Here is a 26,697-nt window from a genome sequence, read left to right on the forward strand (position 1 = left end):
ATGCAGAGTTGAGTAGGAAAGCCTCCCACTCTAGCACTGCTGTGAGAGAGCAGAACCAAAGCATTTTAAAGTCTTCATTGCAGTGTTGCATGCCCGAATGTGTGACTCGGTGTGCATGCCTTCCTGCCTTTCTGTATGCTGTGTGTGTGCCTCCACACATGTGCATTGGCCATAGCCACCACAGGTATGTCGCCCTCTGAGAGGTGGCCAGTCCTCAATTTCCTTTAACAGAAAAAAGGTTAACTGTCCTTGCCCTACATAGACAGGTGTGTGTATTTTTGTGTGTATATATATTTCTTTCTTTCTATTTCTCACAGGGTATGTGTGTGATATGCTTATTGATTCCTCTTTGCTACCTGGTAATATAATGTCTATACTGCATTCTGTTTTTTCTTTCAGTCTGGATGGACCCATGTTCTTATTTAGTCTAGAAGTTTGCTCACTGGCATACTCCCTTTTGTAGGGGGTGTGACGTATTTCTTTGCTTATTTCATTTTAGGTCCACTTCGTTCTGCATTACACAGTCATCTTCAGCAGTACAGTGCCCACTTCTGGGTGCTTTACTTTTAGATACAGGAAGTTTGGATGGGATCCATAGGAGGGTAGTGAAGATTCTAACATTATGGATACCCCTTCCTATGAAAAATTGGTAAAGGGATTTGGCATATTTACCCTGAAGAGGAAGACCGAAAGGGGAATGACAGCACTCTTTGAACACTTTGAAGGGCTTGTTGCTTCAGAGCATCTATCCATGGTGTAGATTTATTGGTTATATGGCAAATAGCAAGTCCCACAGTTCCCTTTGTAGCTGAGAAACACTCTGTAGAGATTGTCATATAATGAGCCATAGTCTTGAGCTTATACTCTATTAAACATTCTCCCAGTGCAAAAGTCCGAGACACAAACAGTTTAGGGAGAACAATTAGCTTGTAAAATTGCTTTATCTCTTCATTATTTCTCTGTCCTAAGAAATTTCCCCAAAGTATGCCCTAGTATTTAAACTGAATAATAGGCATTTATAATAATCCACCAGATGTTTAATTTGTAGTCAATATTTCCTTGCATACTTCAATCATTATTGCTAAATTATGTGGGTGCTGTATATTGAGCCATTTTCAAACCGATACATATCTTCAAAAGCACACATAAAAATGAAGAAAACTGTTTAAGAACTGTGACATTCTTCAAAGGATACATAAAAAGGAAGAAAACTCTGTTTAAGAACTGTGACATTAAATTATTGGTATTGTAAATGGCATACACATACAGGGAATTCTCAACTTACACTCTGGGGATTGCACATAAAGTCTAAACCTACTGGGTTCAATGGCGGGTGGGATTGCCAGAGTCATTTTTCTCAGAACCCTTCCCACTTGCCGCATATTCATTTACCTGTGTGTGTGTGTGTGTGTGTGTGTGTGTATATTAGAACACAAATTACTTTATACTAACGAGTTAATGTTTAACATTGTTTGCTGCAAATTGTGATAACCCATATATTTATTTGCAGACTAACAAAGGACTCATCAGTATGACTGTGACTGTAGTCAAACCTCCTCCCTATTGTTTCCACTTTTTCCTCTAATGCCATGAGGCTTGCAATGTCTTCTCAGCCTCTGCTTTTTTCAATGCCAGTGTGATTTGCTCAATATATGAGGGGGTGGGCTCCCAGGGCAGGGCACCATGGTCCTTCAGGCTGCTGTTGGCTATGGGCCAGGATACATTAGTACTAGGCTGTTGGGTGCTTAAGGTTACTTGAGAAAGTTCAGAAGCTGAATTCTAAGGTCCATGGACTAGCTTTAGTTAAACTGACTGCTTTCTTATACTTATTCACTCATTTTGTGTATTTGTATACAATTATTCAGCCAGTGCGGCTCTCAGTATAATACAAATGACTATAAAATCAATACAGTACAATTTATTGCTAGTTATGTTACAAATGCAAATCATTTATAATATAACCAGCAGTAAATCAGCAGTTAAAATAGATTAAAATACAGCACTTTTTATGCCATAGAGGCTTTAAAATTGCAGCTCTTTAAACAAATTGTTGGTGTCAGGGGCCAAACCATTTGAGACATCATTTGTACTCATGGAATTAATATGCACATTTTGTAATGTAAATAGCAGCTAAGGTGAAATGGTGAAGAATTGTCCTAATAGACAGAAGAACAGGCAAAATTGTAAGAATACATTTAAAAGACTTGAGAAGCAAAAGGAAACTGCAAAAGTGATTGGTGAAAGCAATCTGGAACATAAAAATGCTTTGGGACTAAGATCTAGAGCTTGGGGGGCCTAGAGTCTCTCTTTGTCCATCTCCTTTTCTTTTCAGCAAAGGCAACAATAAATAATGGTTTGGGGTGAATAAATTATTTAGTCCTGTTGCCACCGTTGATTTTTTAAAAAAATAATAATTGAATGGTGTGTTGCCAGACTCTTAATTCTTTCAGGCCTAGAGTTGGTTTGTGCTGTTAGTAGGGAAGGAAACTACTAGTTACAGTCTAAACGCAACACAACTGCTGGCAGGACTGAGATCTTACCACAATATTACCTTTACTTAAAGACCTGCACTGACTTCCTCTTTATTACCTGGCCAAATTCAAGGTTTTCCTATTGGTATATAAAGCTCCGAATGGCTTGGGACCAGTTTACTTGAAGGATCACCTTGCTCCACATCTACTTACTCAGCCACTTCTCTTTTTGGGTCTTTGTTCCTCTTTTGTGGAGCATTGTATCTTTTAGTGTGGCAATGTCTGTGCTTTGGAACACTTCTTAGGCAGGCACCCACGCTATATTGTTTCATTTTTATTTCAACAAGTCTACCAAGGCATGTAATTTAGTGTTGCATATTTGTTTTTGTTTTTTAAAAAAGCTGTTTTTTTTGGTGTATCGTTGACAATTATTTTATATTACTTTCTGTATACAGCTTTGATTAAGTAGTTCATACATTTTTTTTCTAAATAAATTAATTAACACATTTTGTAGATATGTGCTATATACATGGTTGCCTGCATATCTGTTTCCAAGAAGCATATACTTTTGTTTGCTTGATCTCGTTATAAGTCAGATGAAGCCACAGTGGAATGTGCACATCAGAAATTACATGATGTGCTAATTTAACTGGTATATTGCAAACCATTGTTGTGTGTTCCCTTATCCTCTCCTATCCAACACAATGGGGTTTTGATGGTAATTTGAATTTCAATGTTTGGTCACTTGTTGTATATTTGCTGCCAATGAATGTTCACCTCGTAAAGTTACGTATTAAAAAAGGCACCTGCCTCCTGCAGGCCTCCAGTAAAACACCTTTAACCAGCAACTGCTTATTGCTTATCAAAGCAGTCAGCTGTGCCAGCATATGGATTTGCCAGCTGAAACATCTTTGATTTTTGACCTTGCCTGGCTTTTAAATTGACAAGGTGCTGTATTGTCATCATGAAAATGCAAATAGATGCAAATTGCACCCTTGAATTTTAATATAATTCTGAGCCCAGCAATTTTGTTAATAATCTGCCAACAGTCTTTCAGCTAGCACATCTGCATTGACAGATACTAAAATGGACAACAAAATCCCAGAAAAATCAAGTATCACACTTGTTCCTCCAATTAAGCAAGTACCTCTATCTTACTGTCTAATTACACTGTAGTACTTCAAGCTACTGACCCATATTTGAAAGCATATGGTGTTAGATATTACCGAAATAGTTCTTTTTAGCATGTATCCTGTTCCCTGTTAAATTGATCTGGAACTTCTTGCTAGGTGTATATGAAAGGGTGTTGCAAAGGATTTACAGAAAAACAAACCCACAATCATGGCTCTTGACAATTATGTCTTGAATTAGTTCCTTCAATTTACATCCCTAAGTGATTGTCAACTAGTTGGTGTTTAGTACAAGCCTTATGTTGGTGAAAACTGAATCTAGAATGTGTAGCAATTAAGGAACACAAAGAGTATCTGTCCCCTGTTGTTTTTCACCTTGGAGAGGTTTATTGGTTTTTTAAATATTTTTCTCAGTCTTCTAAATGGAGATAATAAAATCTTTTCTCCCTTTTGCAAAATTACCTGGAAAAACTCAGGCAAAGTTGACAGTTTGGTGGAAAACATAATTTTCTTCTTCCTATGTGCTGCCCATTTCTATCATCCTAAATGATTTCTTGAGGACACTATAGATAATTGCATAGTGACTTCCCCTTTTTCATCATTTCTTTCTGAGGAACTTTAATAATTTGAGGCTAAATGTATAGCCTTTGGGGGAAGCTGTGGAATGAAATGAATTAGCATAATTTTGTTTCAGTACAAATTAGTTTAATAATGGCACTTGTAATGTTGTAGAGATTACTCATTATTTTTAATGCAGATAGTGCATTCCTGTTATGTTTTGTACCTCACGGTTATAAAGCTTTTTGGGTGTTTTTAGGCATCTTCCCCTAACAGTTGGGGCTGTGTTTATGTTTCCTAAAACAAAATAGTTCAGAAATCTCAGTCTGAAGGGTGTACAATCAAAATAATTCCTGTGTTTTCTAGAGCATTATATTCAGATATATCCTGCTTTAGTTGCCCTCACCAAATGAAATGAGGCAGGTAGGCAACAGGAAGAGGGGCTTTTCTAGCAGTGGCACTACGGATATGGAACATCCTCCCCAGTGAGTCTCTCGTGGCACCAGCTTTGTGGTATTTTCATCACCAAAGTCATTTCTGTTCAGCTAGGCTTCCTAAATATCTTATATATTCTGGGCCTCACAGTTTTTAAATTTGTGCTTCTGATTTTGGGGGGGGGTATGAAGAGCTTTCTTTTTGTGGTTTCATGTTTTATTTCATATATTTACATTTCTATTTTTATTTTACTATTCGTTGTAAACCACGCAGAGAGCTAAATGTTCTGGGCTGACATACAAATGCTGAAATCAGTTAAATAATCAAGAGTACACATTACATAATCACTCTGTTTTATAGTGATTAATCTGAAAACTAATATAATACCCCCAAATTTTCAAACTTCTTTCTGAATAGAAACAGTTTCTTCAAAAAGGTAAACATACATGCACTGTTAAAGGAAAGCACATGAACTCTAACCACTTAATGTAGATAGCACATATTGTAGCTTAAAATATTGATTCAGAAACTCAAAGCAGTTGTAGAACATTGCAACTTTATTGTCAGGTCTTGTGCAACAAACCTCACCAGAAGCAATACCTCTGACCTCTGCTCACCACACACCCCAGAACAGATTGGGATGTGAAGATAGGCTTCTTCCTGGAGAGCTATAGATTTGAACAGATCCTGAGGGTAGATAACTCCTTTGATGAGAGCTTAGGGTTTCTATCCTGAATTTCCTGTACTGGATGGATCAGTTGAGGAATTTTAGATCTAGGATTGCTCTCCATTATGTTCCTTCCTTCTTCAGAACCACAAAGAATGTTGAACAGATTCCATAGCAAAATTGTTCCCTGGATCTATGGCTTCTGCTTGTAGAAGATGCTTCACTGAAGCATTTTTGTGGATCGTTGGATATCGAAGACAGCAAGAATCTCAGAGACAGATTGGAGGTGAACTCCAGTTTGTAACTGTTGAGAAGAGTGCCAGTGTTTGGGCGAGTGTGCACGTCTTGCAGTGACATCTGCCACAAAGGAATGAGGGGCATACTGAGAAGTGTCCATAGTTGCATCTCCAATGAAGGGAGCTTGAGGTTTGTTTATAGGTTGGCTAAGCTGCAGAGGGACGCGGGTGGCACTGTGGGTAAAACCTCAGTGCCTAGGACTTGCTGATTGCATGGTCGGCGGTTCGAATACCCGCGGCGGGGTGCGCTCCCATTGCTCGGTCCCAGCGCCTGCCAACCTAGCAGTTCGAAAGCACCCTCGGGTACAAGTAGATAAATAGGGACCGCTTACTAGCGGGAAGGTAAACGGCGTTTCCGTGTGCGGCTCTGGCTCGCCAGAGCAGCTTCATCACGCTGGCCATGTGACCCGGAAGTGTCTGTGGACAGCGCTGGCTCCCGACCTATAGAGTGAGATGAGCGCACAACCCTAGAGTCTGTCAAGACTGGCCCGTACGGGCAGGGTACCTTTAAGCTGCAGAGGTGAAGATGTCAAAGGCTGGAGACCAGGGAGCGGTTCTGCTTGATTGTTGATGCTTGTGTGCTGTGTGTGTGTTATTCTTTGTTAATGCTGTCAAAATTCTCAAAATGGTGAATTCAGGCCAGATAACAGTGAATATTATTTCAGATTCCAGATAGCCTTATAAAACCCCTGCCCTGCTTTCATTTAATCTCCAGTAAATTATCTCAAAAGTTTCAAAATGCTACAGTAATTTACATTTCCTTCAAAATGCTGTCATAGTTATTCATCTTACTAGATATTATCACATCTGTGTTATCTTGTAATTTAAACTCTTCCACCCCAACGTATTTCGTCTAGTGGTGAGCAAAGTCCCTCTGGCTCAATCGTAATTGAGTCATGAATGCCGTATTGAAAAAAAGAATTCTTCATTTTAAATTGGCCAATAATGTCTTATTGCAGTGCTGTTTGGAAATTCCTTTGCAAGTGCAGGGAAGGCAATGCATTATCTAGACAACCATGAAATCCTCTCTTGGATTGTGTGCAGAATTCTTTGATCAAGAGGAACACCACCCCCACCCCTGGGGAAACAATCAGCTTTGGTTTTCCTTAACCCCTATGCATTCACTGTTATAAAAAATACATTTGCATGATGCATATCCTGCCCTTTAGGCATACTTGATGTTCCTAGCCCTGGGACCATGACATTCTAATTTTAGGTAAGTTATATTCAGTTTTACAAAAAGTCCAAGTTAATTTCAGAAATCAGGACAGTTCCATTGAGAGCCAATAAGACGTTAATGCTTTCAACTTCTGCATATGTCCTGAAAATGTTCCCTACCATTGGGCCTGTTGCAAATAATATTGAAGAGAACAGACTTGGATCGAAAGCGGCATTTAGGGGAACCCTCTTCCCCCCAATTCTGCTAATTTCTCCTTCCTGCTGCAGTCTCCCATGTCCCACCCTGTGCCATTCTGTTTTTTGGGATGGGTTCAGTGTGGAGAAGGGGCCAGGAAAACTGAATTTTGTGAGCTGCGTAGGATGGATCCTTCCCATTATGTTTTTATTGCAATTAAAGTAATAATTTAATGGTAAGGCAACATAGCTTGCAATAGAAGGAAGTATTTCAGGCATGGAAAATTCATATTATGACCCAGTTAATAACAAACTTTTAGCATGAAATTAAATGAATGTTCACTTAATCATTTTAAGCTGTCTTGGTTTTTTTAAAGGTTCATGTGTTTTGATACTCAGACTTTTTATTTCCTATCCTTTCTCTGTAGAAACGTTCAAAAGGCCAGGTGCTGTTTGACAAAGTGTGTGAACATCTGAACCTGCTGGAAAAAGATTACTTCGGGTTAACATACAAAGATATGGAAAGCCAAAAGGTAAAATTAGACAAGAATTTAGGAAATTCATAAAGAAAGGATAAAATAGGGAAAATATATCAAATCCAAGCATTTCAGTCTTATTAATGATACTGAGATTGTGTTGTCAGAATCATCAGCCTTCAAAACTGGTCAGAGTGGAGGCAGTAGCATCCTCCTGTCAGCAACAGTGTTGAACTTTTCATAATGGAGTGGGGTCCCTGCCAGTCCTGGACACTGAGATCCAGCTCCGAGGGCCTTCTGGTGGTTCCCTCATTGTGAGAAGTGAGGTTACAAGGAACCCGGCAGAGGGCCTTCTCAGTAGTGGCTCCCGCACTGTGGAATGCCCTCCCATCAGATGTCAGAGAGATAAACAATTACACAACCTTTTGTAGACATCTGCTGGCAGCCCTGTATTTGGGAAGTTTTTAATATTTGATGCACAGTTGTGTTTTTATACTTTGGAAGCCATCCAGAGTGGTTGGTGCAACGCAGTCAGATGGATGAGGTATAAACAAATGATTAGTTGCTGTTGTTCTTCTTGATGATTTTAAAAACATGTTTGTACATTCAAATATTTTAAATACTTATTTTCAGAATTGGTTGGACCCAGCCAAGGAAATAAAAAAGCAGATCCGAAGTAAGTTGTGCTAAATCATTTTAAAGACATTAACTGTAAGTTTTAAATAGGGATTCCTTCCAGGTAAGTAACATTAGGAATGCTGCCTAAAAGATGTGATTATACCTGTAGAAGAGGTCTATATATCTGTGATTCTACCTTGTATTTTTAAATTTCTTTTTCTACATTGTTACCCAATTTTATACTTCCTTTCTCCTGTTACCAGTGCTTGACATGTAAATGTACTTGTGAACTGCTTTAGAAACCTAAAAGTACCCAGCATAAATTAAGCATCAAGGCAACCAAGTTGAATATTTAAGATCCTTTCTACAAACTTGGTGTAATGCATACACATGGAATTTGCTGTAGCAAACAGATGTCAGTGTTCATTCTCAATCACGCTTCACAAATAAAATCTTTCCAGTGGCCAAGTATATGCAAGCAATTACATTTGGTAGGAAGCATTCTCCATCTGGAATTAAAACATGGTTTCTGGTTTACAAATGTTAATTTATAGTATGAGCGAAGTGGTACACTTGTAATGAGAAATATTTAATAAAATGTTGTAAATGCTTTAAAACATCAAAATTTCTGTAAAGAAATGTCTGCTTTGAATAGCCAAATTATGTAAACCTGTTTTGAAAGCCTAAGCACATGGATTTCAGTTGAACTAGGTTTATATGTGACAGCAATGGTTTCAGCTGCTTGCCATTTTTAAAAATCAGTATTGATGTAGTCAAGAAAATGTGCAGTGTTTGTTATGGTAGATTCATCTGATGTAGACTTCTTAGCCAAATGTGAACAATGGTAACTGCAGGAGATTATCCTGAACAGCAAAGTCTAGTCCTGCTCTTGACAGTGGGAAGAGATGCAGTTGTAGCATATAAAATGCAAAACTTGCTGTTTCAGAGAATTACTTTAGGAACCCAATATTTCCAGACATAAAATATTATTGACTGATAATTTAAGAATGCAAATCATAGACAAAAATTCATTAGCACACGGGATCTCCTTTGGGCTCCTCTACCCTGAAAGGCACCCAGTTATCATTGCAGTTAAAAGTAATAATGTTCAATGGCACATAAGAAAATTTGGCAAAAGTATGTATACAGTTTTTCTCACCCTGTTTCTTTGTTTTACCCAATGTGGGAAAGAAATATGGACTCTGCCTTTTTTCTAAAATCAGTACAGCACAGCAGGCTTACTTGAAGTCTTTCTTGCTTTTCCCAAACAAATGAATGGAATCCAAACATTTTACAAAGTAGCTCAGAGATTTGTACACCAGGATTGTTAAGATCTCTGATTAATTGCCATTTAGAAGTCTGTTTTCCTGAATAAACCAAGAGCTTTGTTCAAGCGAAGGACTTGTTCAGGCAGAAATATATGTAAGGAAGGACCAAGAAAAGAGAGTCTTTGTATTTTTTAAGGGCAGAGGTTCATTCATGTATATAACATTCCAGACCCTAAAGGACAAAACCTGTAGGAAATTTGCACACAATTTAATATATATTGTACTGTCAAGATTAACATGACCCCTCTACTGTCAAGCACACCAAGGCTTCAGTAATGAAACTTGACACACCTTCAACATGCATATTCATCATGACGTGCTCAGTTTAAATAGTTAAAAATAGGATGTTGCAAAGTAAAAAAGTACTTAAAACTGAAATTAAAAGATATACTTTACACAGCTTCTGCTGGTAAGATATATGGCACCTTAGTGGAAGAAGAACTTGGGCAGAATTTCAGTAAACTGTAAGGGATATTCAGAGGTCTAAATAGAAAAATATTGTATGTTGTGTGGAGTCCCCAGTCTACATGTTCATCTGCATTTTATGATTTTGATGGTTCAGGCAGAGACTCTGTTTTTTATATAGTTTTATAGGCATATAGATATTCCTTTTCCGCATAGTGTTTGTATGGTTTAGTCATGGCCTTTGGCTAGTACAATAAAGCTTATTTACTTACCTTAGTGGGCTGAATTTATTATATGTTTTATTTCTAAACATTTCTACCCTGTCTTTCTATTAAAATATTCAAGGCATCTTATAAATAATAAAAACTGCAAGCAAGCAGAAACGTAACGATTACAGTACATGTTTTAAAAACAGACTTACAAGACAGCAACAGTCGAATCCTTATTTAAAGCAGCATCGTGTTTTTTAAAAATTGTGTGTACCTTTTCCAAAGAACATTACAGAAGTTTAGTTGCATCACAACCAAAAAGGCACTTTCCCCTTCTCACCAGGTATCCGATAGTGAGGTGATCTGGAGAAAAGCCTCAGGGTTAGACTCATGGGAAGGAAGATTAATCTAGAGATACTCCAGTTACAGGCCACTGAGAGCTGTAAAGGTCAAAAGCAATTTTGAATCGAGGAAAAAAAATTGGTACACGGTGTTGTGGTTAAAGGATGTGTGTAATATCAGTACATTGCAGCCTTCACCAGCCTGATGCTGTCCAGATGGTATGGACTACAACCCCATCAGCATTCGCTGTTCTGTTAGGTCCAGTCAGAACTCTGGCAGCTTTGCATTATGAACCTGTTGGAAGTTTCCAGGCTGCATTCAAGGGAGTATCCCACATAAGAGTGCATTATGGTAACCTGATTGTCATTAGAACTTGAATGACTGAGGCCAGGCCCAAGAAGGGGCACTGGTGATATTTATTTTATTTATTAAATTTCTAAACATCCCTTCAGCTGAAGAACACAGGGTGGTTTACAACATAAAAACACAAAGATACATACTATAGTAACAAACCAAAACAACCTCTCATTTTATTTTATTTTCTGGTATACAAGATCAGGCTGTAAAATGCGAATGTTTATACCTCTTTGCTTTGTCAGAGCGTTCTTGTAGCAAGACCGAACCATTTTAAGACTAATAAGCAATGTAACTGGTCGGAGCAGGGGAACTAAGCTGGCTAGTTGACTGTAGTGGTATTATTGCCTCATCTTGAGGCTTTCAGGGCTGATTCTGAGTAATGACCTCTATGTTTTATCTTTACAATTTTGTACATGGTGAAGGACAAAGAAATTCTGCTGAGATAGATATCCCCAAGGTGCTGATGAATGTGTTTATAGAAATAACTATATGCTTCACTCAGTTGTGGGCACAACCTTGCTAAATGTTTAGGTGGCATTGTTCTTATCTTTGTATTTGATTGTGTAAACCGTATCTTAGCCAAGAAAATTGTCCTGGGTCTACATGTTTTTGCAGACACTTCAGATAAGTTGCTGTTTGCCAAGGGACAATTCTTTTTATTTATTTTTTGTTAAGTTAGGAGCCTTCAATCTTCAATTATGAAAGCAAAGGAAATGGTTCAGACAACTGGATAACCATTATTGGACACGGTATGCAGAGAATCCTAATTAAGTTTTGTTTTCTTATAGGTGGCGCTTGGCATTTCTCTTTTAATGTGAAATTCTATCCTCCTGATCCTGCCCAGCTTTCTGAAGATATTACCAGGTATTTAAAACACCCAGCAATCTTTATAAGTTGGTCATGAAAAGTTATTGGTAGTGGCAACCTCTGACTAACAATTATTAAAAAATTGTTTGTATAATGTGAGGTGAACACTATTTACTACCATACTGATAATGGGTGATGGAAGGAAATGTAGATATTGGAGCTGTATCAACCTTATCCACCTGCCCCCTGCCCAAAGGTTTAACTTATAATAAGCTTGCCTCACTGCCATCCCCTTACCTTTGTTGAAGGGTTGGTAGGTGTATTAGGCTAGGCTTGCAGTAGACAACACCTCAGCCTTATGGCATCCATCCTGTGAAGTGTAGCAAAGAGCATTTGAAAACTACATTTCACATGCTTGCTGCACATACTCATGAGCCTCCATTGCTGGGAACCAGACTTCCTTGTTAATGACTGACCCATCCTGCCTACAGTAAGTTTTGGGGAAGGGTTGGATAACTGTCATAGCGGAAGGCTGGGTTTCCCACAGCATCTCAAATAAAACTCTGTGCTTTCTCTGAAAAATCTCAGAAAATTTGAGCTTAGGAGACCTCATCTGTCCCTAACAGTGGCTGTGGCATTCACATAATCATGAACATATAAAGATGCTGCAGTAAACGGAGGGAATAGTTCTTTGCTACCATTAGCAGGTGAAAGACATATTTCTGAAATTGCCGCTTGTGGTTAGCACTAAATGAAAAGTAAGCAGAAGAGGAAACATGAATTGCAATTAAAATAATACAGCAGTGACATACTGAGAAGAACCAATTCCCACCATTCCTGATTGTTATGACTGATATTCTAATGTTTTATTGTGACTTGAAATTTCAACTTTGTTTTATTGAGCTGGTTCTGTTGCGGTATTTTGTTGTTTTTGTTTGTTTGTAAACAGCCTTGGCACTTCTGCTCAATGTATAAATTATTCTAATTAATATATAGTGCGTGGGGAGGTAGAACTCTGTTGTGCCTAAAATAAAAACTGGAGTTCTGACTGCATCTACTGTTTCTTCATATGTGCACACCACTTCTTGGGATTGTGTTTTCAAGTGCTCCATTATGTATCAACCTAACTGGTCATCCCCCAACTGCCCTATGACGGAAAGAAGAGATTTCTTTCACATTCCTGTTTGTCCTTTCTTCTGCTTCCTACTGCTTTGGTTAAAGGAAAGATTCTGCACTTGTCTAGGCTTAATGGAACCTTTAAACTGCTTGTGAATTGCTAGAACTTGTGGAGGTATGGAGGTGTTAATGAGGGGTTTTTTTACAATTTTTTTTTTTGCAGGTACTACCTCTGTTTACAGCTGAGAGATGACATAGTTTCTGGACGACTGCCATGTTCTTTTGTTACACTTGCACTATTGGGCTCCTATACAGTTCAGTCAGAGCTTGGAGATTATGATCCTGATGAATACGGAAGTGATTACGTCAGTGAATTTCGCTTTGCACCAAACCATACTAAAGAACTGGAAGACAAAGTAATAGAGCTTCATAAAAGCCACAGGTAATATTAGCAGGTGGGAAATGTATACAAGATAGTCCTTTGGAAATCTATCCTCCTTCAAGAAAAATGTACTGAATTTCAAAGCATTAAACTGAGGGGGAAATGATTGGATGGAGTGAATAATAGTGTAAAACAGACAACTGCATGAAATCATTTAAATCATCATAAAGGACACATTTATTTTCCGGGAAACAAGTTCATTTTTAAGTGTGTTTATTTCTACTCATGTTGATTATCTTTAGGGGAATGACACCTGCAGAAGCTGAGATGCATTTTTTGGAGAATGCAAAAAAATTGTCCATGTACGGAGTAGATCTGCACCATGCCAAGGTACAGTCTAAGTAGCAGGATGGTTCAGATTAGAAACTTAGAAGTGTTGCCATTCATTCATTAAGTAATATGTCTGCAAATAATCTGTTGATTTTATTGTCTAGTTTATTGAATATATTTTGATGAACTGATGATTATAAAATAAAAAGAATGCTAAAGCACTTTTAACTAAAAGGGAAATTCAGTCAGATCTATGTTATAGAGTGTCCTATCCTTCACCTGGCATGTAGTTTCAGTGGTACATTGTGCAGCGTCCACAGAGCCATTGAAGAGGCTCTGGCCTCTTCTGCATGTAATGCTAAGCTAAACCATGGCTTTGTGACAAGCAAGCAGGTGGGTAATCAGTAAGAAAATAATGGTAAACCATTGGTTGCAGCTCATGGCTTTTGGGGAGTGAGACAAACCTTGAGACTGAGTTTGCATGAAAAGCTAAGCCAACCTATGGCTTAGCTCCAGGTATCAGGGCAGCAGGATGACTGTGGAAGCGCCAAAGCAGTCATGAATTTCTCTCTGAGCTTGCTCATGCTTGCTCATTCTTTCCAGACCATGATTTGGCTTACCATTGTGTGTGAATCGGCCCTTTGTCTTACGTACCTGTGGAAAGTTCTGTAATCGGTGCCATGGAATAGAGTTAACCGAACCAAAATGTACTGTACTTATATATGGTGAAACAGTGTCTGCAAAAAGTGGTTTGGCTTGACATGTGGCTTTAGTCTTCCTCAATTTAAGATCACACGTTTACATCTTAGTCATTATATATTAAATGGATCATGTTTTTGGCAAAATGTTGCTGACCAGAAGAAAATTATGAAGTGCATGTTATTCTGAGTGCATTCTGCATAAAATCTTTTCGAAAGCTTAGATAAATGTATATAATATATACACAGGTTTTGAAAGTACTGTAGGGCATTTCAGAAGGAAATCTGCATAGATATTTGAGTGAAAGAAAGTCTTTTATTTTGTGTTCTGTTAATTACATTAACTGTTTTTGCCAGAAATGGGATAACTCTGTGATTCAGTGGATGGCATTCCCCACAAAGGAATGCTGTCCACCTCCAATCTGATGTTCAAAAAGCTTGTGATTGTGAAAATGGAAATGAACCATTGATGCGCTAAAGATTAAAAAATAACATCTTTTGAAACATCTTTTTTTTAGGATTCTGAAGGAGTTGAAATCATGTTAGGGGTTTGCGCAAGTGGTCTCTTGATATATCGGGACAGACTCAGAATAAACAGATTTGCTTGGCCTAAGGTTCTCAAAATTTCATACAAGAGGAATAACTTCTATATCAAAATCCGACCAGGGGAAGTAAGTGGACTTCAGCAAACCGAATGTATTTCAGTGTTCCTTTTGCAAACTGGACTACTCCAGTTGCCCAATTTCATTTAATCTTTAACTGAGTTCATGCAAGTGTATGTAACCAAGTCCATGGCAGTCATGGCATTATGCTGTATTTCCCCTGTTGCCAGAACCACCCCCTTGCCTTTCTGAGGGCCAAACTACATATGGCAGCATTAACACAAGTAGGAATTGTAGCATACACTTGTGCCCTTTCTTACGTACGCACTCTGCTTCATTCTTCCTCACCCTCTTTGTACTAGACAAACGTTTACTTACCAAGATCATCATTTTCACATTATTTTAGACACTCCCCCCCCATGTTTTAATTCTTGTATAATTTATTAATCAGAACATTTCTAAGGTTGGGTTAGTAATGGGGATATTGAGTTGTTGAAGCTGTTATTAAACTTCATATCTGAGTAGGAAGTTACTTTGTTCTCCTACTTTTAAACCCCAGAGCACCACATTGTCAGAAATAACAGCTGATTTCTTTGTGGCAGCAAGATGAGAATCTTATGTCACAGTTGATTAATGTAGCAATAATACTGTCTTGATGTGTTAAGTTTCTTCTCTACAGCACTTGACGTATCTCATGGTTGGTCCACGAGTCCAGTAAAACTTATTAATAGCAGTTAAGATGCACTTTCATATATTTTGACAGACATTAATCAAATATCCCTTTCTTAAATAGTTGTGGATTTTGTATGCTAGTTCTTCTAAGTCCGTGGTGATCAACTTTTAAAGGTATTGTTGGACTTCAGCTCCCATCAGCCTGGCACTGGTAGTCCAGCAACATCTGAAATGTGTAGAGGAACTCTGACACAGTGTTTATTAGCAAACCAGAACTGATCCTGGTTTTATGCCATTATATTTACTTACAATATATATTCCCCTGGGAATGTCTGTGTAGTCAACCTAGGCTGCAAGGGACCAAATTAAGGTTTCATGTGCAGCCATAAATCTAGAATACACTGCATATTATTACATACATATTACATTGGCAACCCTAACAGTGTTGTCCCAGTCTGCTTGTATGTAATATATGCAGATGTATACAAATTTCTTGAGTTGGTAATATGCTTCATTGTATATTTGTTACATATTAACTCGAAATTAAATGTTCTTTTCTCTCCTAGTTTGAGCAATTTGAAAGCACAATTGGGTTTAAATTACCAAATCATCGTGCTGCGAAGCGTTTATGGAAAGTATGTGTTGAACATCATACATTTTTCAGGTATACAATCTCTTTTATATTTTAAAACATGACACATAGAAATAAAGAATAAAAACTAAAATGTATTTAAGAAGGATACAACTAAATAGTTCTGCTTGCAGGAGCCAGCATACTGGCTTCTATTAGTGCAGCAGGGCTTTCTCGACTCCCCACCCCCATCCCAGAAACCCCAGAACAGCAGAGGAGATGGGAGGTTGTTCTGTTGGGCAGGTAGAAACATAATGTCCATTTACATCAAATGGGTCTCCTTTGAGTAGGGCTAGCATTGGATACAATCCATTAAAATGTAGCATTCTTCTTGATCGTTGGTGTAGAGAAAAAATCAAAATATATGCTTGACTGTAAGAGGATGCACTTCATGGTCCCTGGTGGTAATTGAGGCCTCTGCAAGAGCCCCACTCCTCTTCCTTGGATAAGCCCCAAACCCAGAATCATGGCTGGGCAGGACTACATCTATGAAGATAATTTCACCAATGATGTGGGAGAACAGTTACTATATAATGAGTTGATATTATCTAGGGATTCTTTTTTAGGGTGGGGTCAGATTAGGGATACCAACTCCAGAATGAAGAGTGAATTCTGGGGCAAAGTTCATGTGGAAAGTTTTAATACTACTGTAGTGGTGGGTTTGAGAGAAGTCTACCTGTATGCTGGTTCACCTAGATATAATATCTTATATATCATAGCCAATACATAATCAGTGTCAGTGCCACACAAAATGACTGGGGTATGTGATGTTTGATGTGTTTGTGGATATGTAGATATATTTGTGAAGAAGCAGTTGTTGATACATGTTTTTGAAAAGAATAACAGACGTTGTTGTTGTTGTTGTTGTTGTTGTTGTTGTTGTTGTTGTTGTTGTTGTTATTAGACAAAGACTTCAAAATATTCAGCTGTTTCTAACTATAATTTATGGGTTGTATCCAACACTGCACGTGCAGAACCCTCTGGAGTAGATTTTGAGGGTGACTGGCGTGTTGCAGGGGACAGAAGGGGAGGGATGGGAAGGTTCTACAGTATTTAATTCTAGCATAAAACTAAGGCTGTAGATCTGTGTCCACCTAGCCTGGGTGTTAGTACCAGTGGATATAACAGGATTTACATCTGAGGAGGCATGCGTAGGAGCACTGTGTTATAACCGTATCTATTCAAATAAAGGATTATGGAATAGAGACATGGATGCCCAGAATTTATTTTTCACTTCATTTTTCCCATTTAAAACCTGAATTCGTCACAAGCATTCTGTGTGATATGTTCTAGGCTCTTGCTCCCAGAGGCTCCTCCCAAAAAATTTCTTACACTGGGTTCCAAGTTTCGCTACAGTGGAAGGACACAAGCCCAGACAAGGAGAGCAAGTGCACTGATAGACCGCCCAGCACCTTACTTTGAGCGTTCATCAAGCAAACGCTATACGATGTCTCGCAGCTTAGATGGGGGTAAGATGCTCTTGATGGTCTTTATTTGGAGTTTTATCTTAATTTTTTTATATTGTTAGAGAACAGATTTAAGCTTCTTGTAATCTCATGTCCCTTGAGCTTCTGTCGGATGATGCTTGTAAGTATATGCATGATACTTCATTCATTATAAAATGCCCATTAAATAAATACTAGCCTTCTGCTTTTCCTGGGCTTATTCATACGGCAGTACACAAAAGCTGTGGAAAGAAGAACAATGAAACTTCAACCTTGGCCCACCTATTCCTTCAACCACCAGTCTTTCTCCAGTTACCGAAATGCTTTCTGTTTCCTTCAGCTTTTTAGGGTGTTCCAACCAAATATGTACTCGATAGTTGACCTAGATCCCAAAGAGACTCGAATAAATACATAAAACAATTGCCACCAGAACTCATTTTTAGGTTTCAGATTGGTGTCACACCAGTTGTCTGCCTGCCTATATGGAAATTAAGTCATTTCCATATAGCTGCCTGCACACCTATAGTCAGGACCCATAAACAGGGCAGGTGGGTTGGAAGTTCAGCAAGGATTGGAGCTGAGGTGGCTGCGTGCAGCTAGTATTTATTAATATTAGATGGATTTAACTGGGAACTAGGGTTGTCAGGTCCACAGCCCTACCCCTCAGCTCGTTCCTGACTGGCTCACTTGAACAAGGCCTCTGGGCATGCCACATGGCTGCAGAGGGAGGTGCTGGCATCCCTCAATGGCTACCTGTAGCCTGAGAAGGCCTCGGATCCAGGCTCCTGCCAGGCCAGGCCACAAACCCTACCTCCATGGAGTCCCAGGTAAGCAGCATTCTAATTTTCAGGTGTTGCCTAGATTCCGGCCTCGCCTGCATGCATACAGTGTAAATAAATTAATATATGTTGTGAAAGACAAATCAAGGCTCCTGAGCTAGCTCTTTCCTCCCTCTTTACTGCTACTTTTGTTGCTTACGCTTATTGACAATTTGCAACCCTTTAAAACTAACAAAACATGATGCTCAAAATGTGAACTCGCCTAATCAATTTTCAGTTTAATACTATTTATTTGCAGATAGAAAATCGGCATGTAACTGTCTTCTAGGAAGCTGCTATTCAAATTTCTATACATAAAAAAAAGAATATAAAGCAGATACCAAGAAACTGCCGGGGTCAATGGAAAAAATTGTGATCCATATAAATTAGTGATAATCCTTGGTGTTCCCTGCTGAAACTGATAACATGAGTGCTTATCACTCATTAATTTTGATCCTTTTGAGTACTAATATGCTTCCTGCTGGTTACCAAGCAACTCGTGACCTTGCTGCTATGCATGCATCTCAGAGTACAAATTGTTCTCAGTGTTGTTTTTCTTTTGCTTAGTTTTTATTTAGTAAATACCTCTAGCAAAAATCAGATCAGAATAACCCTAATCATTGTCTTGTATGCATGCATAGGTTACATCATGGTTAATTGGACAGTGTTTTTTTCTGGGCAGAACATGAGCCCCTTTTTTAAACATAGGGGGTGTAAAATGTGATTTCAGTTTACTAATAGAGGGAAAGGTGCTCCAATAATTTTTGATGTGCATACAAATTGAATGTACATGTATCTCTAAATCTCAGATAATATACTCGAATTCTAAAAGTGCAGGTTAGGTTTTTTCCAAAGGGTTTGTTGAGGCAGAACAGAATTATGACTATATTAATTTGAAAAATCACTCTGAGTGAAGCATATAAAAAGGTGGAACATGGCATGATTACAAATTGGTAATTAGATATTAACCATGGAGTAGGTTTACTTTGCACTGGTTACTAATTTGGGGAACTGCATACTTGTGTAAAGTTACCAATGAATTCAATGGCACAAGTATACACCTGGCTATTTGGTTATTTCATTTGTATCTTGCTCATCCTCCAAAGAGCTCAGCTTATAATACAACAATCTTGTGAGGTAGTTCAGCTGAGAAATAGTGACTAGCTCAAGAAAGCCCAGTGAGATTCATAGTACAGAGGAGATTTGATCCTGGGTTTTCTGGATTCAAGCCTATACTTAGTGTAACCTCTAGTTTTCCAGTTTCTATATTCTATTCAGGCCAGATACATCTTAGAAAAGTTATGCATATAATTGTTACTATTATTCCTTTCAAAGTTGTTGCTCAGCTTTCAGTTGGCATCCATGTGCATCACTGAAATTAAATGGAAGCCTTTAGCACTATATAGCCATAGACAATAATTTTATTGAAAATTTTAAAAAAATAATTTTATTAATTTAAAAGATTTTTAGGCCACCCATCAGGACACTGTGTAAGGAATCTAACAACTGAAAAACGCCAAAATAAAGGCACAATAAAATAAACATAAAGCATTGCTTCTGGTACAGATCTAAAGGAGGCTCACTGATTTATTGGAAAGAAAAATTAGATTTTTTGAAAGTTCAATATATAAGGGTGGAAATGGGGGGAAATCTTACAGAACCAGTTATTGTAAGACTGTTTCCCCAGGACTTACCATGGAGGGACAAATGGGACTGTAATAGTTAGTGCTTGCAGTTTGTTTGTTCTTTAATAAGTAGCAGGTTGTATGAATGGGGAGGTCAAACCAGTTTTGGGCCTTAGAATGGGAAGGAGGAAGTGAGTTAATGCTTGGACAGATGTTTCTCTGATTGGTGTCAGTGGAACTATGCCTGCTACTTTTAGTGGAGTGAAAACTGCCATTGGTGCCTAGTTCTGATCAGGACTGTAACAGAGGGAATGTGATAAAGCCTCATGTCATGATTCTGATCTGACTTACTTGCCTCCTATAAAGCTGTTTTTTGGTTTTCAAAACAACAACCATGCAAGGGCTAACAACTTGAGTAACGTCACACATCTAGTTTGTCCCCCCCCCCCCGCATTGGCAGTCTTGCAGAGTACCATGGTATCATTTAAGTCTACAAAAATGGAAAGGAAATTATTATAGCTTCTCACCGCCAGAATTTTACTCTAGGAAAAGGTTTCTACCATTATGATTTACAGTGCAATTCTGAAACAGCTATATAGATCGATTTGCCATAGAGTGGTGACATTTGATATGGAGAGAGGAAAAGGTCTGTAATATACACAGAAGTATAAGTTTGATTCATAATAACATACAATTTTTGGACTATTAGAGGTGTTTTTTTTATCATAATGTTTCAATGCAATCATACCAGTCCTATAAATTGTTTTTTACATACTCAGCTTTCTAAAAAAATCTTTTTCATTTCCAAAAATTATGGAATCTTCTTTGGATGTACAGTTTTATTTTTTTAGGTTTATACTGTCCTCCTATTTGGCTCCATTTTGGTTGCATTGCATCTGGTTACATTATAATGAAAATAGTAAACAGAACCCTTTCCTGCTATGTGCATTGCATATTGATTATTATTTACACCGTTTTCTTAAGCAAGAAACGCTGCAACGTGCTCAAATCATGTTAGTTTTTTGATGTTGAGCATTCTAGCAACTAATATTATAAATGTATTCTGAATATGTGTTATGGAGCATCTGCATGTGTATGAATACATATAAAGCCTTAATATGTGTGTATGCAAATGCACACTTGTATATTTATCCCTTTGCAAATTTACTTAGTAATTATACATGTTTCTGCATGTTTCTGAAACATGATATTCTTAGCTCCTTGGCAAATTGCTTTAATCCACATTTATTTTTATTTGGCTTTGCAGCGCAATTTATGTTAGACTTTACCTCTTCAAATTATATTTGCTTTTAGCATCAGTCAATGAAAACCATGAAATGTACATGAAGGATTCTATGTCTGCTGCAGAGGTTGGTACTGGCCAGTATGCCACGACAAAGGGCATCTCTCAAACGAACTTGATAACCACTGTGACTCCAGAGAAAAAGGCGGAAGAGGAGAAGGATGAGGACCAGAATAAAAAGAAGAAATCAGAAGAAGTCACTCCAGTCTCAACAATACGGCATGATACAAAGGTATAGTTTTCTGGTTTATATTTAGCTCCACTAGCTAAGCAAAATTAGAAGTGGTAGAAAGAAACATTTGTCATGATATATATTCATATTCAACAGGAAATATATTTATGATCCTGTGGAGTCTTTTTCTGCAATTTGAATATGATGACTTGCAACACATCTTATTTTATAGAGAAATGGTTTATTTCTAAGCATTATGATGAACTCTGCAAAAATGTAAATAGCTTTGCTATTATGGACTGAGATGGCTTTCACATTTTTCTTATTTTTAGAAGACCAGGACTTTTATGTTTGTAATTTTTTTAAAAGATCTCACTTTTACCATGTTTTTTTAATTACTCCTGAGAAGTTTATCCAAATGGCTCTTGTGTGAATTATTATTTTTCTGATCTAAAATATCACTACCTTCCTTTTCATGTTGTTGGAATCAGTGTTGCTGGCACACTTTTAAGTGTAGGTTTTGGCATTTCATTCCATCAGCCAGCCACAGTACTTGGAGAAATAGGTTTTAACTAATTCTGGATCCATAGCAAACCAAGCAATTTTCTGAGCCAGTAGGTCTCCTTCAGTGTCTGTTGCACACAACCAATAGGTTCAATCAACAATGTAAATGAGGAGCTTCAGCCTAATGTTGCAGCCACATATACTCTAAACAGCATTCTATTCCATTTGAGCTGCTTCTTTAGTTTCAGTCCTGTTTTTCAAATTTGAGGCATCTAGGTCTTTGCCAGTGTGTTCCAATAATAGCATGCTTTTATAATACAATGTAGGTTTATTATCCCTAGTTTTGCATGCCCGCTGTTCATTTCTTTCACAACCACTCTGCTTTAGCAGCTTTGCACTGCACTGCTGGTCCACACAGCCATTCCTGTATGACAGTCTGAGGTTGGCTGCTGACACCAGCGCAGTGTCACCCCAAATTGTGATGTTGCTGGCACCTTTTCTAATTACTTTGCTGACTAGGAAGCTCACAGGATATGGCTGTAAAGCTTTTACATAAATGTACAAATTCTTAATTCTGTCTTCATAGCTGCTCGGTTGCTTAAAATTTTTGATTTTGCAGCTCCAGGCAAATGAAATAAGTTTGTAAGAATAAACTGAAGCGACAGCATTCACCCTGCACTTTTAATTCAATTGTAGGGCTAAAAAGAAGAAAATTTGTTGTTGCAAACTGCACTGAAAGCAGTGTGTTTATTATACAGTCGTACCTTGGTTGTCGACTGCCTTGCGACTCGAACGTTTAGGCTCCCACACGCCACAAACCTGGAAGTGAGTGTTCCAGTTTGTGAACGTTCTTTGGAACCCAAATGTCCGGAGGGGCTTCTGTGGCTTCTGATTGAGTGCAAGAAGCTCCTGCAGCCAATTGGAAGCCGCGCCTTGGTTTTTGAACGTTTTTGGAAGTTGAAGAAATTTTCGGAAATCTAAATGGTGATGCTTAATGAATTCTAAAATGACTTTTACTCTTACTAATAAGAAAGTATTACAGCTTATTAAGAGGACCATATATTTAGATTAAGAGAATTAAATCATACAAGCAAATTAGATGAACAGAGATAAATACAGTAAGATAGGAAAATAAGAAAAAGTTGTCTTCTTCTAAATTCAAGATTTTATGTCTTGGGTTCCAGTGCACAGTAGTAGACTGGGTGCAAATAACTTTACATATGAACCTACCAAACTGTTAGTAACTGTCAGCTCTGACAGTGCCAATTACCTGTTAAGAGCAGAAGAAAAATAAACTATATTATGCCTCTCAAACAGGTGGTCAGAATTCTGCCACCAGGTAACAAGGCAGCCACCAGGTACATGGACCTGATTCACCAAAAACTCGCCCTGTGTGCGGATGCTATGATCACTGAAGTCAATAGCAGCTCTGTTGATTTTTATTTTAAAGTGCAACTTGATCCATCCATTACACACACACACACACACACACACACACACACACACACACACACTGCTTAGCTGCATCTGTTGGATTTTCTTTTCTTTAAAAAAAATCCTTTTAAAATTAGTTATTTCTCTTTTTAATTATTTTACCTCCATTTACCATATCATAGAAGTATGGGAGATTTATTGAAAGCTTCCATGGGGTTCCTCATTTAGAAGGACGTACTTGTGATAAGACATGCATAGGCCTGCACTATACATATATGAAAATGCTGTATCAAACTGATTGTCATAGAATTTGCTCTTGTGCTCTAAATAACTTAAATATGTACAGTATACATGGCATCCAATTAAGTTGTACTTAGAGCAGCCCCCTTGAAATAAATGGACTTAAGTTACTCATGGCTAAATTAAGACCATTGATTTCAGTGAGTCTACTTGAGTCTAACCTTTAGACTGTCAGGAAAACTGCACTGCTAAAAACCTTGTCTAGAGAGATCATCACAGGCTGCAGCAAACAGATGAAGTGATGGCCAGAGCACTATGAAGAACTGTACTCACAGGAAAACATGGTCTCTGGCACAGCAATTGACAGCATTCAGACTCGGCTTGTCTTGGAGAGTTGGATGCTCCCCCCTTCCTTGATGAGCTGAAGAATGCCATCAACTCTCAGGCATAAGGTTAAGCCCCAGGACAGGACAGAATCTCAACAGAAGTGCTGAAAGCTAGCTTCAGTTCCTCCAACATAATGCACCTCTCATGACCCCCAGGATTGTGATCCTCTATAAGAACAAAGGTGACTGCCATGATTGTAAGAACTATCATGGAATCTCCCTGCTGAATACTGTAGAAACCGTCTTTGCCCCTGTAGTTCTCAACAGATTACAGTCTCTCACCAACAGAGTCTATCCAGAGTCACAATGTTGCTTTAGAGCTCAGAGGTCAACAGTCGACATGTTTTCCTCATTGCACCAGCTGCAGGAGAAATGCCAAGAGCAGAAATCCTCCTTGTACATCTCCTTCATAGATCTGACAAAAGCCTTTGACCTTGGTCAGTTAAAAAGGACTCTTCACATTACTCAACAAAAGAGGATGCCCACCTAAGCTCCACAAGATGATTGTAGCCTTCCACAAGAACATGCATGCCACTGTCCAGTATGATGGTTCATCCTCAAACGCCTTTCCTATAAAGAGCAGTGTAAAACAGGGATGTGTTCTTGCCCCAACTCTCTTTGGCATATATTTCTCCCTGGTGCTCGACTGAAGATCTGTCCAGCTGCAACAAAACATGTCTCTCCCATTTTAGAATCATAGAATCATAGAGTTGGAAGAGACCACAAGGGCCATCGAGTCCAACCCCCTGCCAAGCAGGAAACACCATCAGAGCACTCCTGACATATGGTTGTCAAGCCTCTGCTTAAAGACCTCCAAAGAAGGAGACTCCACCACACTCCTTGGCAGCAAATTCCACTGTCGAATTTTGGTCTCAACAGCCACAGCAGGTGCTGTAACTCTCCAATAGTTTCACTTTACCCCTGAAGACGCACTCTTCCATTGTCTCTCAAGACAGATGGAGGCCAACAATCACTCTTCTAGGCATCACTTAATTGGATATCACCTTATGTCTCCCTCTCCATTTAATATCTGACTAATGCATTAGCTTCCAAATCTGCTAATGTTATACATTTACTTATGCTAACTCAGATTCTTCATCATCCTTTATTTGATTACCATTTTTGTTTAATACTTAAAAACTTGATGTCAGTGTAGTAAATTACCATAGGGCACAACTTAACAGGAAAAGGTGGGGGGGTTTCTACACAAGCTCCATTGTTAAACCAAAGCAAAGGCAGGTAAAATTATGAAAGCTGCAGGACACTTTGTAAAAGGATAACTCAGATTGACTTAGGAATAGCTATCATACTATGTTTTAGAACATCTCGAAGCCATCTAGAAGGCCACATTTGAAAATACAATGTTATTTATTTTTTTCATAAATTTTATACACAGTGTGAGTGTAAAAAACCTCAGATCAGTGAAGTACATGGAGTTTGACTGGATCCAGCAAAGCACTGTGCATTCACACTGTTTTACCAGCAGTAGTTCATCCACTAACAGGCTGAACCTATCCAGTTTGTAACTTTGATTCCCTGGAATCAAGACAATTCATCTAAAGCTTGCTGTGTAAGAATAGATTTGAAAATTTTGTCAGCTGGTATAGTTGTAACTACAAATGGAAAGTGTCCAGATAAATAAGACATCACCGTTGGGGTACTTCTACCTGTAGACAGATAATTTGTGTAAGCCAAAGCCTCTGGACTAAACTGTTAGAAAGCATTATAAACTCACAAGAACATAATCCTTTGATAAGATTACATAGTTGAGATGTTACTACCATAATCTCTGATAGTCACCCATCTTAGAATGTGAGAGCTTTCAGAGTCATGTCTCCAGTAGTATCAGTGGCTGGGCAAGTTCATAGGGGAGAAGTCTTTCAGGCTCCCTATTCCTAGACCTAAAACTAGCATTTTGATTTTTGGTTGGAAAGTCTGGTAGGCAGCAAAGATATGTAAACAGATCTTTAAAATGGACCATACTCATTTCTAGATGGTCCAGATAATGATTTTTCCACTTTCGTCTGAAGTAATTGAAATTTCCCAATAGTCTAGAAAGGCAGTTCCATGTACAGCACATTACCTGTATATTATCAGGGAATGGGTAGTTTGGGACAGATTGTATTTTCCCAAGAACACTTACTATCTATACACAAGCTACATGTCACCTGATTTCCATTGTAGTTCCTTCTTTGTAATATACGGTGACATTTTGTACTTCTCATAAGGAAATTCTTTATAGAAAGTGGGATGGCCAACAAAACATTGCAGTGTGGCGTGCTTCTGCTTAGGGTGCCAGCCAGCCATGCCCTCATCCATTTTCCCAACAAGCACTCAGTGTTGTATAGCCACTGAGCATGTTTTGGTTTGGGGGATTTCACCCCTTAAAATCCCCACCCCTCAAGATGTTTTGGACTTCTACGGACCTTCGTATTTCTCCCAAGAAGGCTGATACCAACCTCTTTTTCTCAGTTTGGCTACATTTATACAAACATACATAAATTTTATCCCACTTTTAACAGCTTCTCAAAAGACTCCTAGGTGATGAAAATTTTCTTTAACAGATCCTTAACTGCCTCCAAACAACAATTCCAAGCATTCATTGGAAAGAATGTTTGCGAGGATCAGCTTCTCTCTCATGCTAATGTCTTGTTCTACTTTCCAATTCCTTCTAACTGTAGCTTAAAGTAATGACTAAGTTGGGCAAAATATGGTGGTGGTAACCCTCCAAACCATGGGATTGAAGTGGGTTTGTAAACAGTGGCCTGGAAATTGGCACTAGCTTTGATGTGCAAATAGGTATGTTATAGTAAAATAGGATTAGAGCAGACTGCAAATGGAAGAGGGAATTGGTGCATGTACCAAGGTGATGAAGGACTATGAAGGT

The 26,697-nt window shown here is 38.3% G+C and overlaps 1 protein-coding gene across 24 annotated transcripts in view; it reads left to right on the top strand.

Annotated features, from left to right (window-relative positions):
- EPB41L3 (erythrocyte membrane protein band 4.1 like 3) overlaps nt 1-26,697 on the top strand; it is a 136,288-nt gene that overhangs the window by 84,094 nt on the left and 25,497 nt on the right. For 20 of the 24 annotated variants that reach the window (XM_081205541.1, XM_081205540.1, XM_081205561.1 and 17 more), the window contains exons 4-12: nt 7,339-7,443; nt 8,020-8,062; nt 11,434-11,509; nt 12,792-13,010; nt 13,253-13,340; nt 14,497-14,649; nt 15,819-15,916; nt 17,177-17,352; nt 21,086-21,306. In XM_081205541.1, coding sequence (XP_081061667.1) covers nt 7,339-7,443; nt 8,020-8,062; nt 11,434-11,509; nt 12,792-13,010; nt 13,253-13,340; nt 14,497-14,649; nt 15,819-15,916; nt 17,177-17,352; nt 21,086-21,306 — 1,179 coding nt within the window. The remainder of the gene's footprint in view (nt 1-7,338; nt 7,444-8,019; nt 8,063-11,433; nt 11,510-12,791; nt 13,011-13,252; nt 13,341-14,496; nt 14,650-15,818; nt 15,917-17,176; nt 17,353-21,085; nt 21,307-26,697) is intronic. The other 4 variants (XM_081205559.1, XM_081205539.1, XM_081205543.1 and 1 more) reach the window with 1 other exon arrangement.

This window comes from Podarcis bocagei (assembly GCF_964188305.1).
Source record: "Podarcis bocagei genome assembly, chromosome: 8".
Lineage (NCBI taxonomy): Eukaryota > Metazoa > Chordata > Lepidosauria > Squamata > Lacertidae > Podarcis > Podarcis bocagei.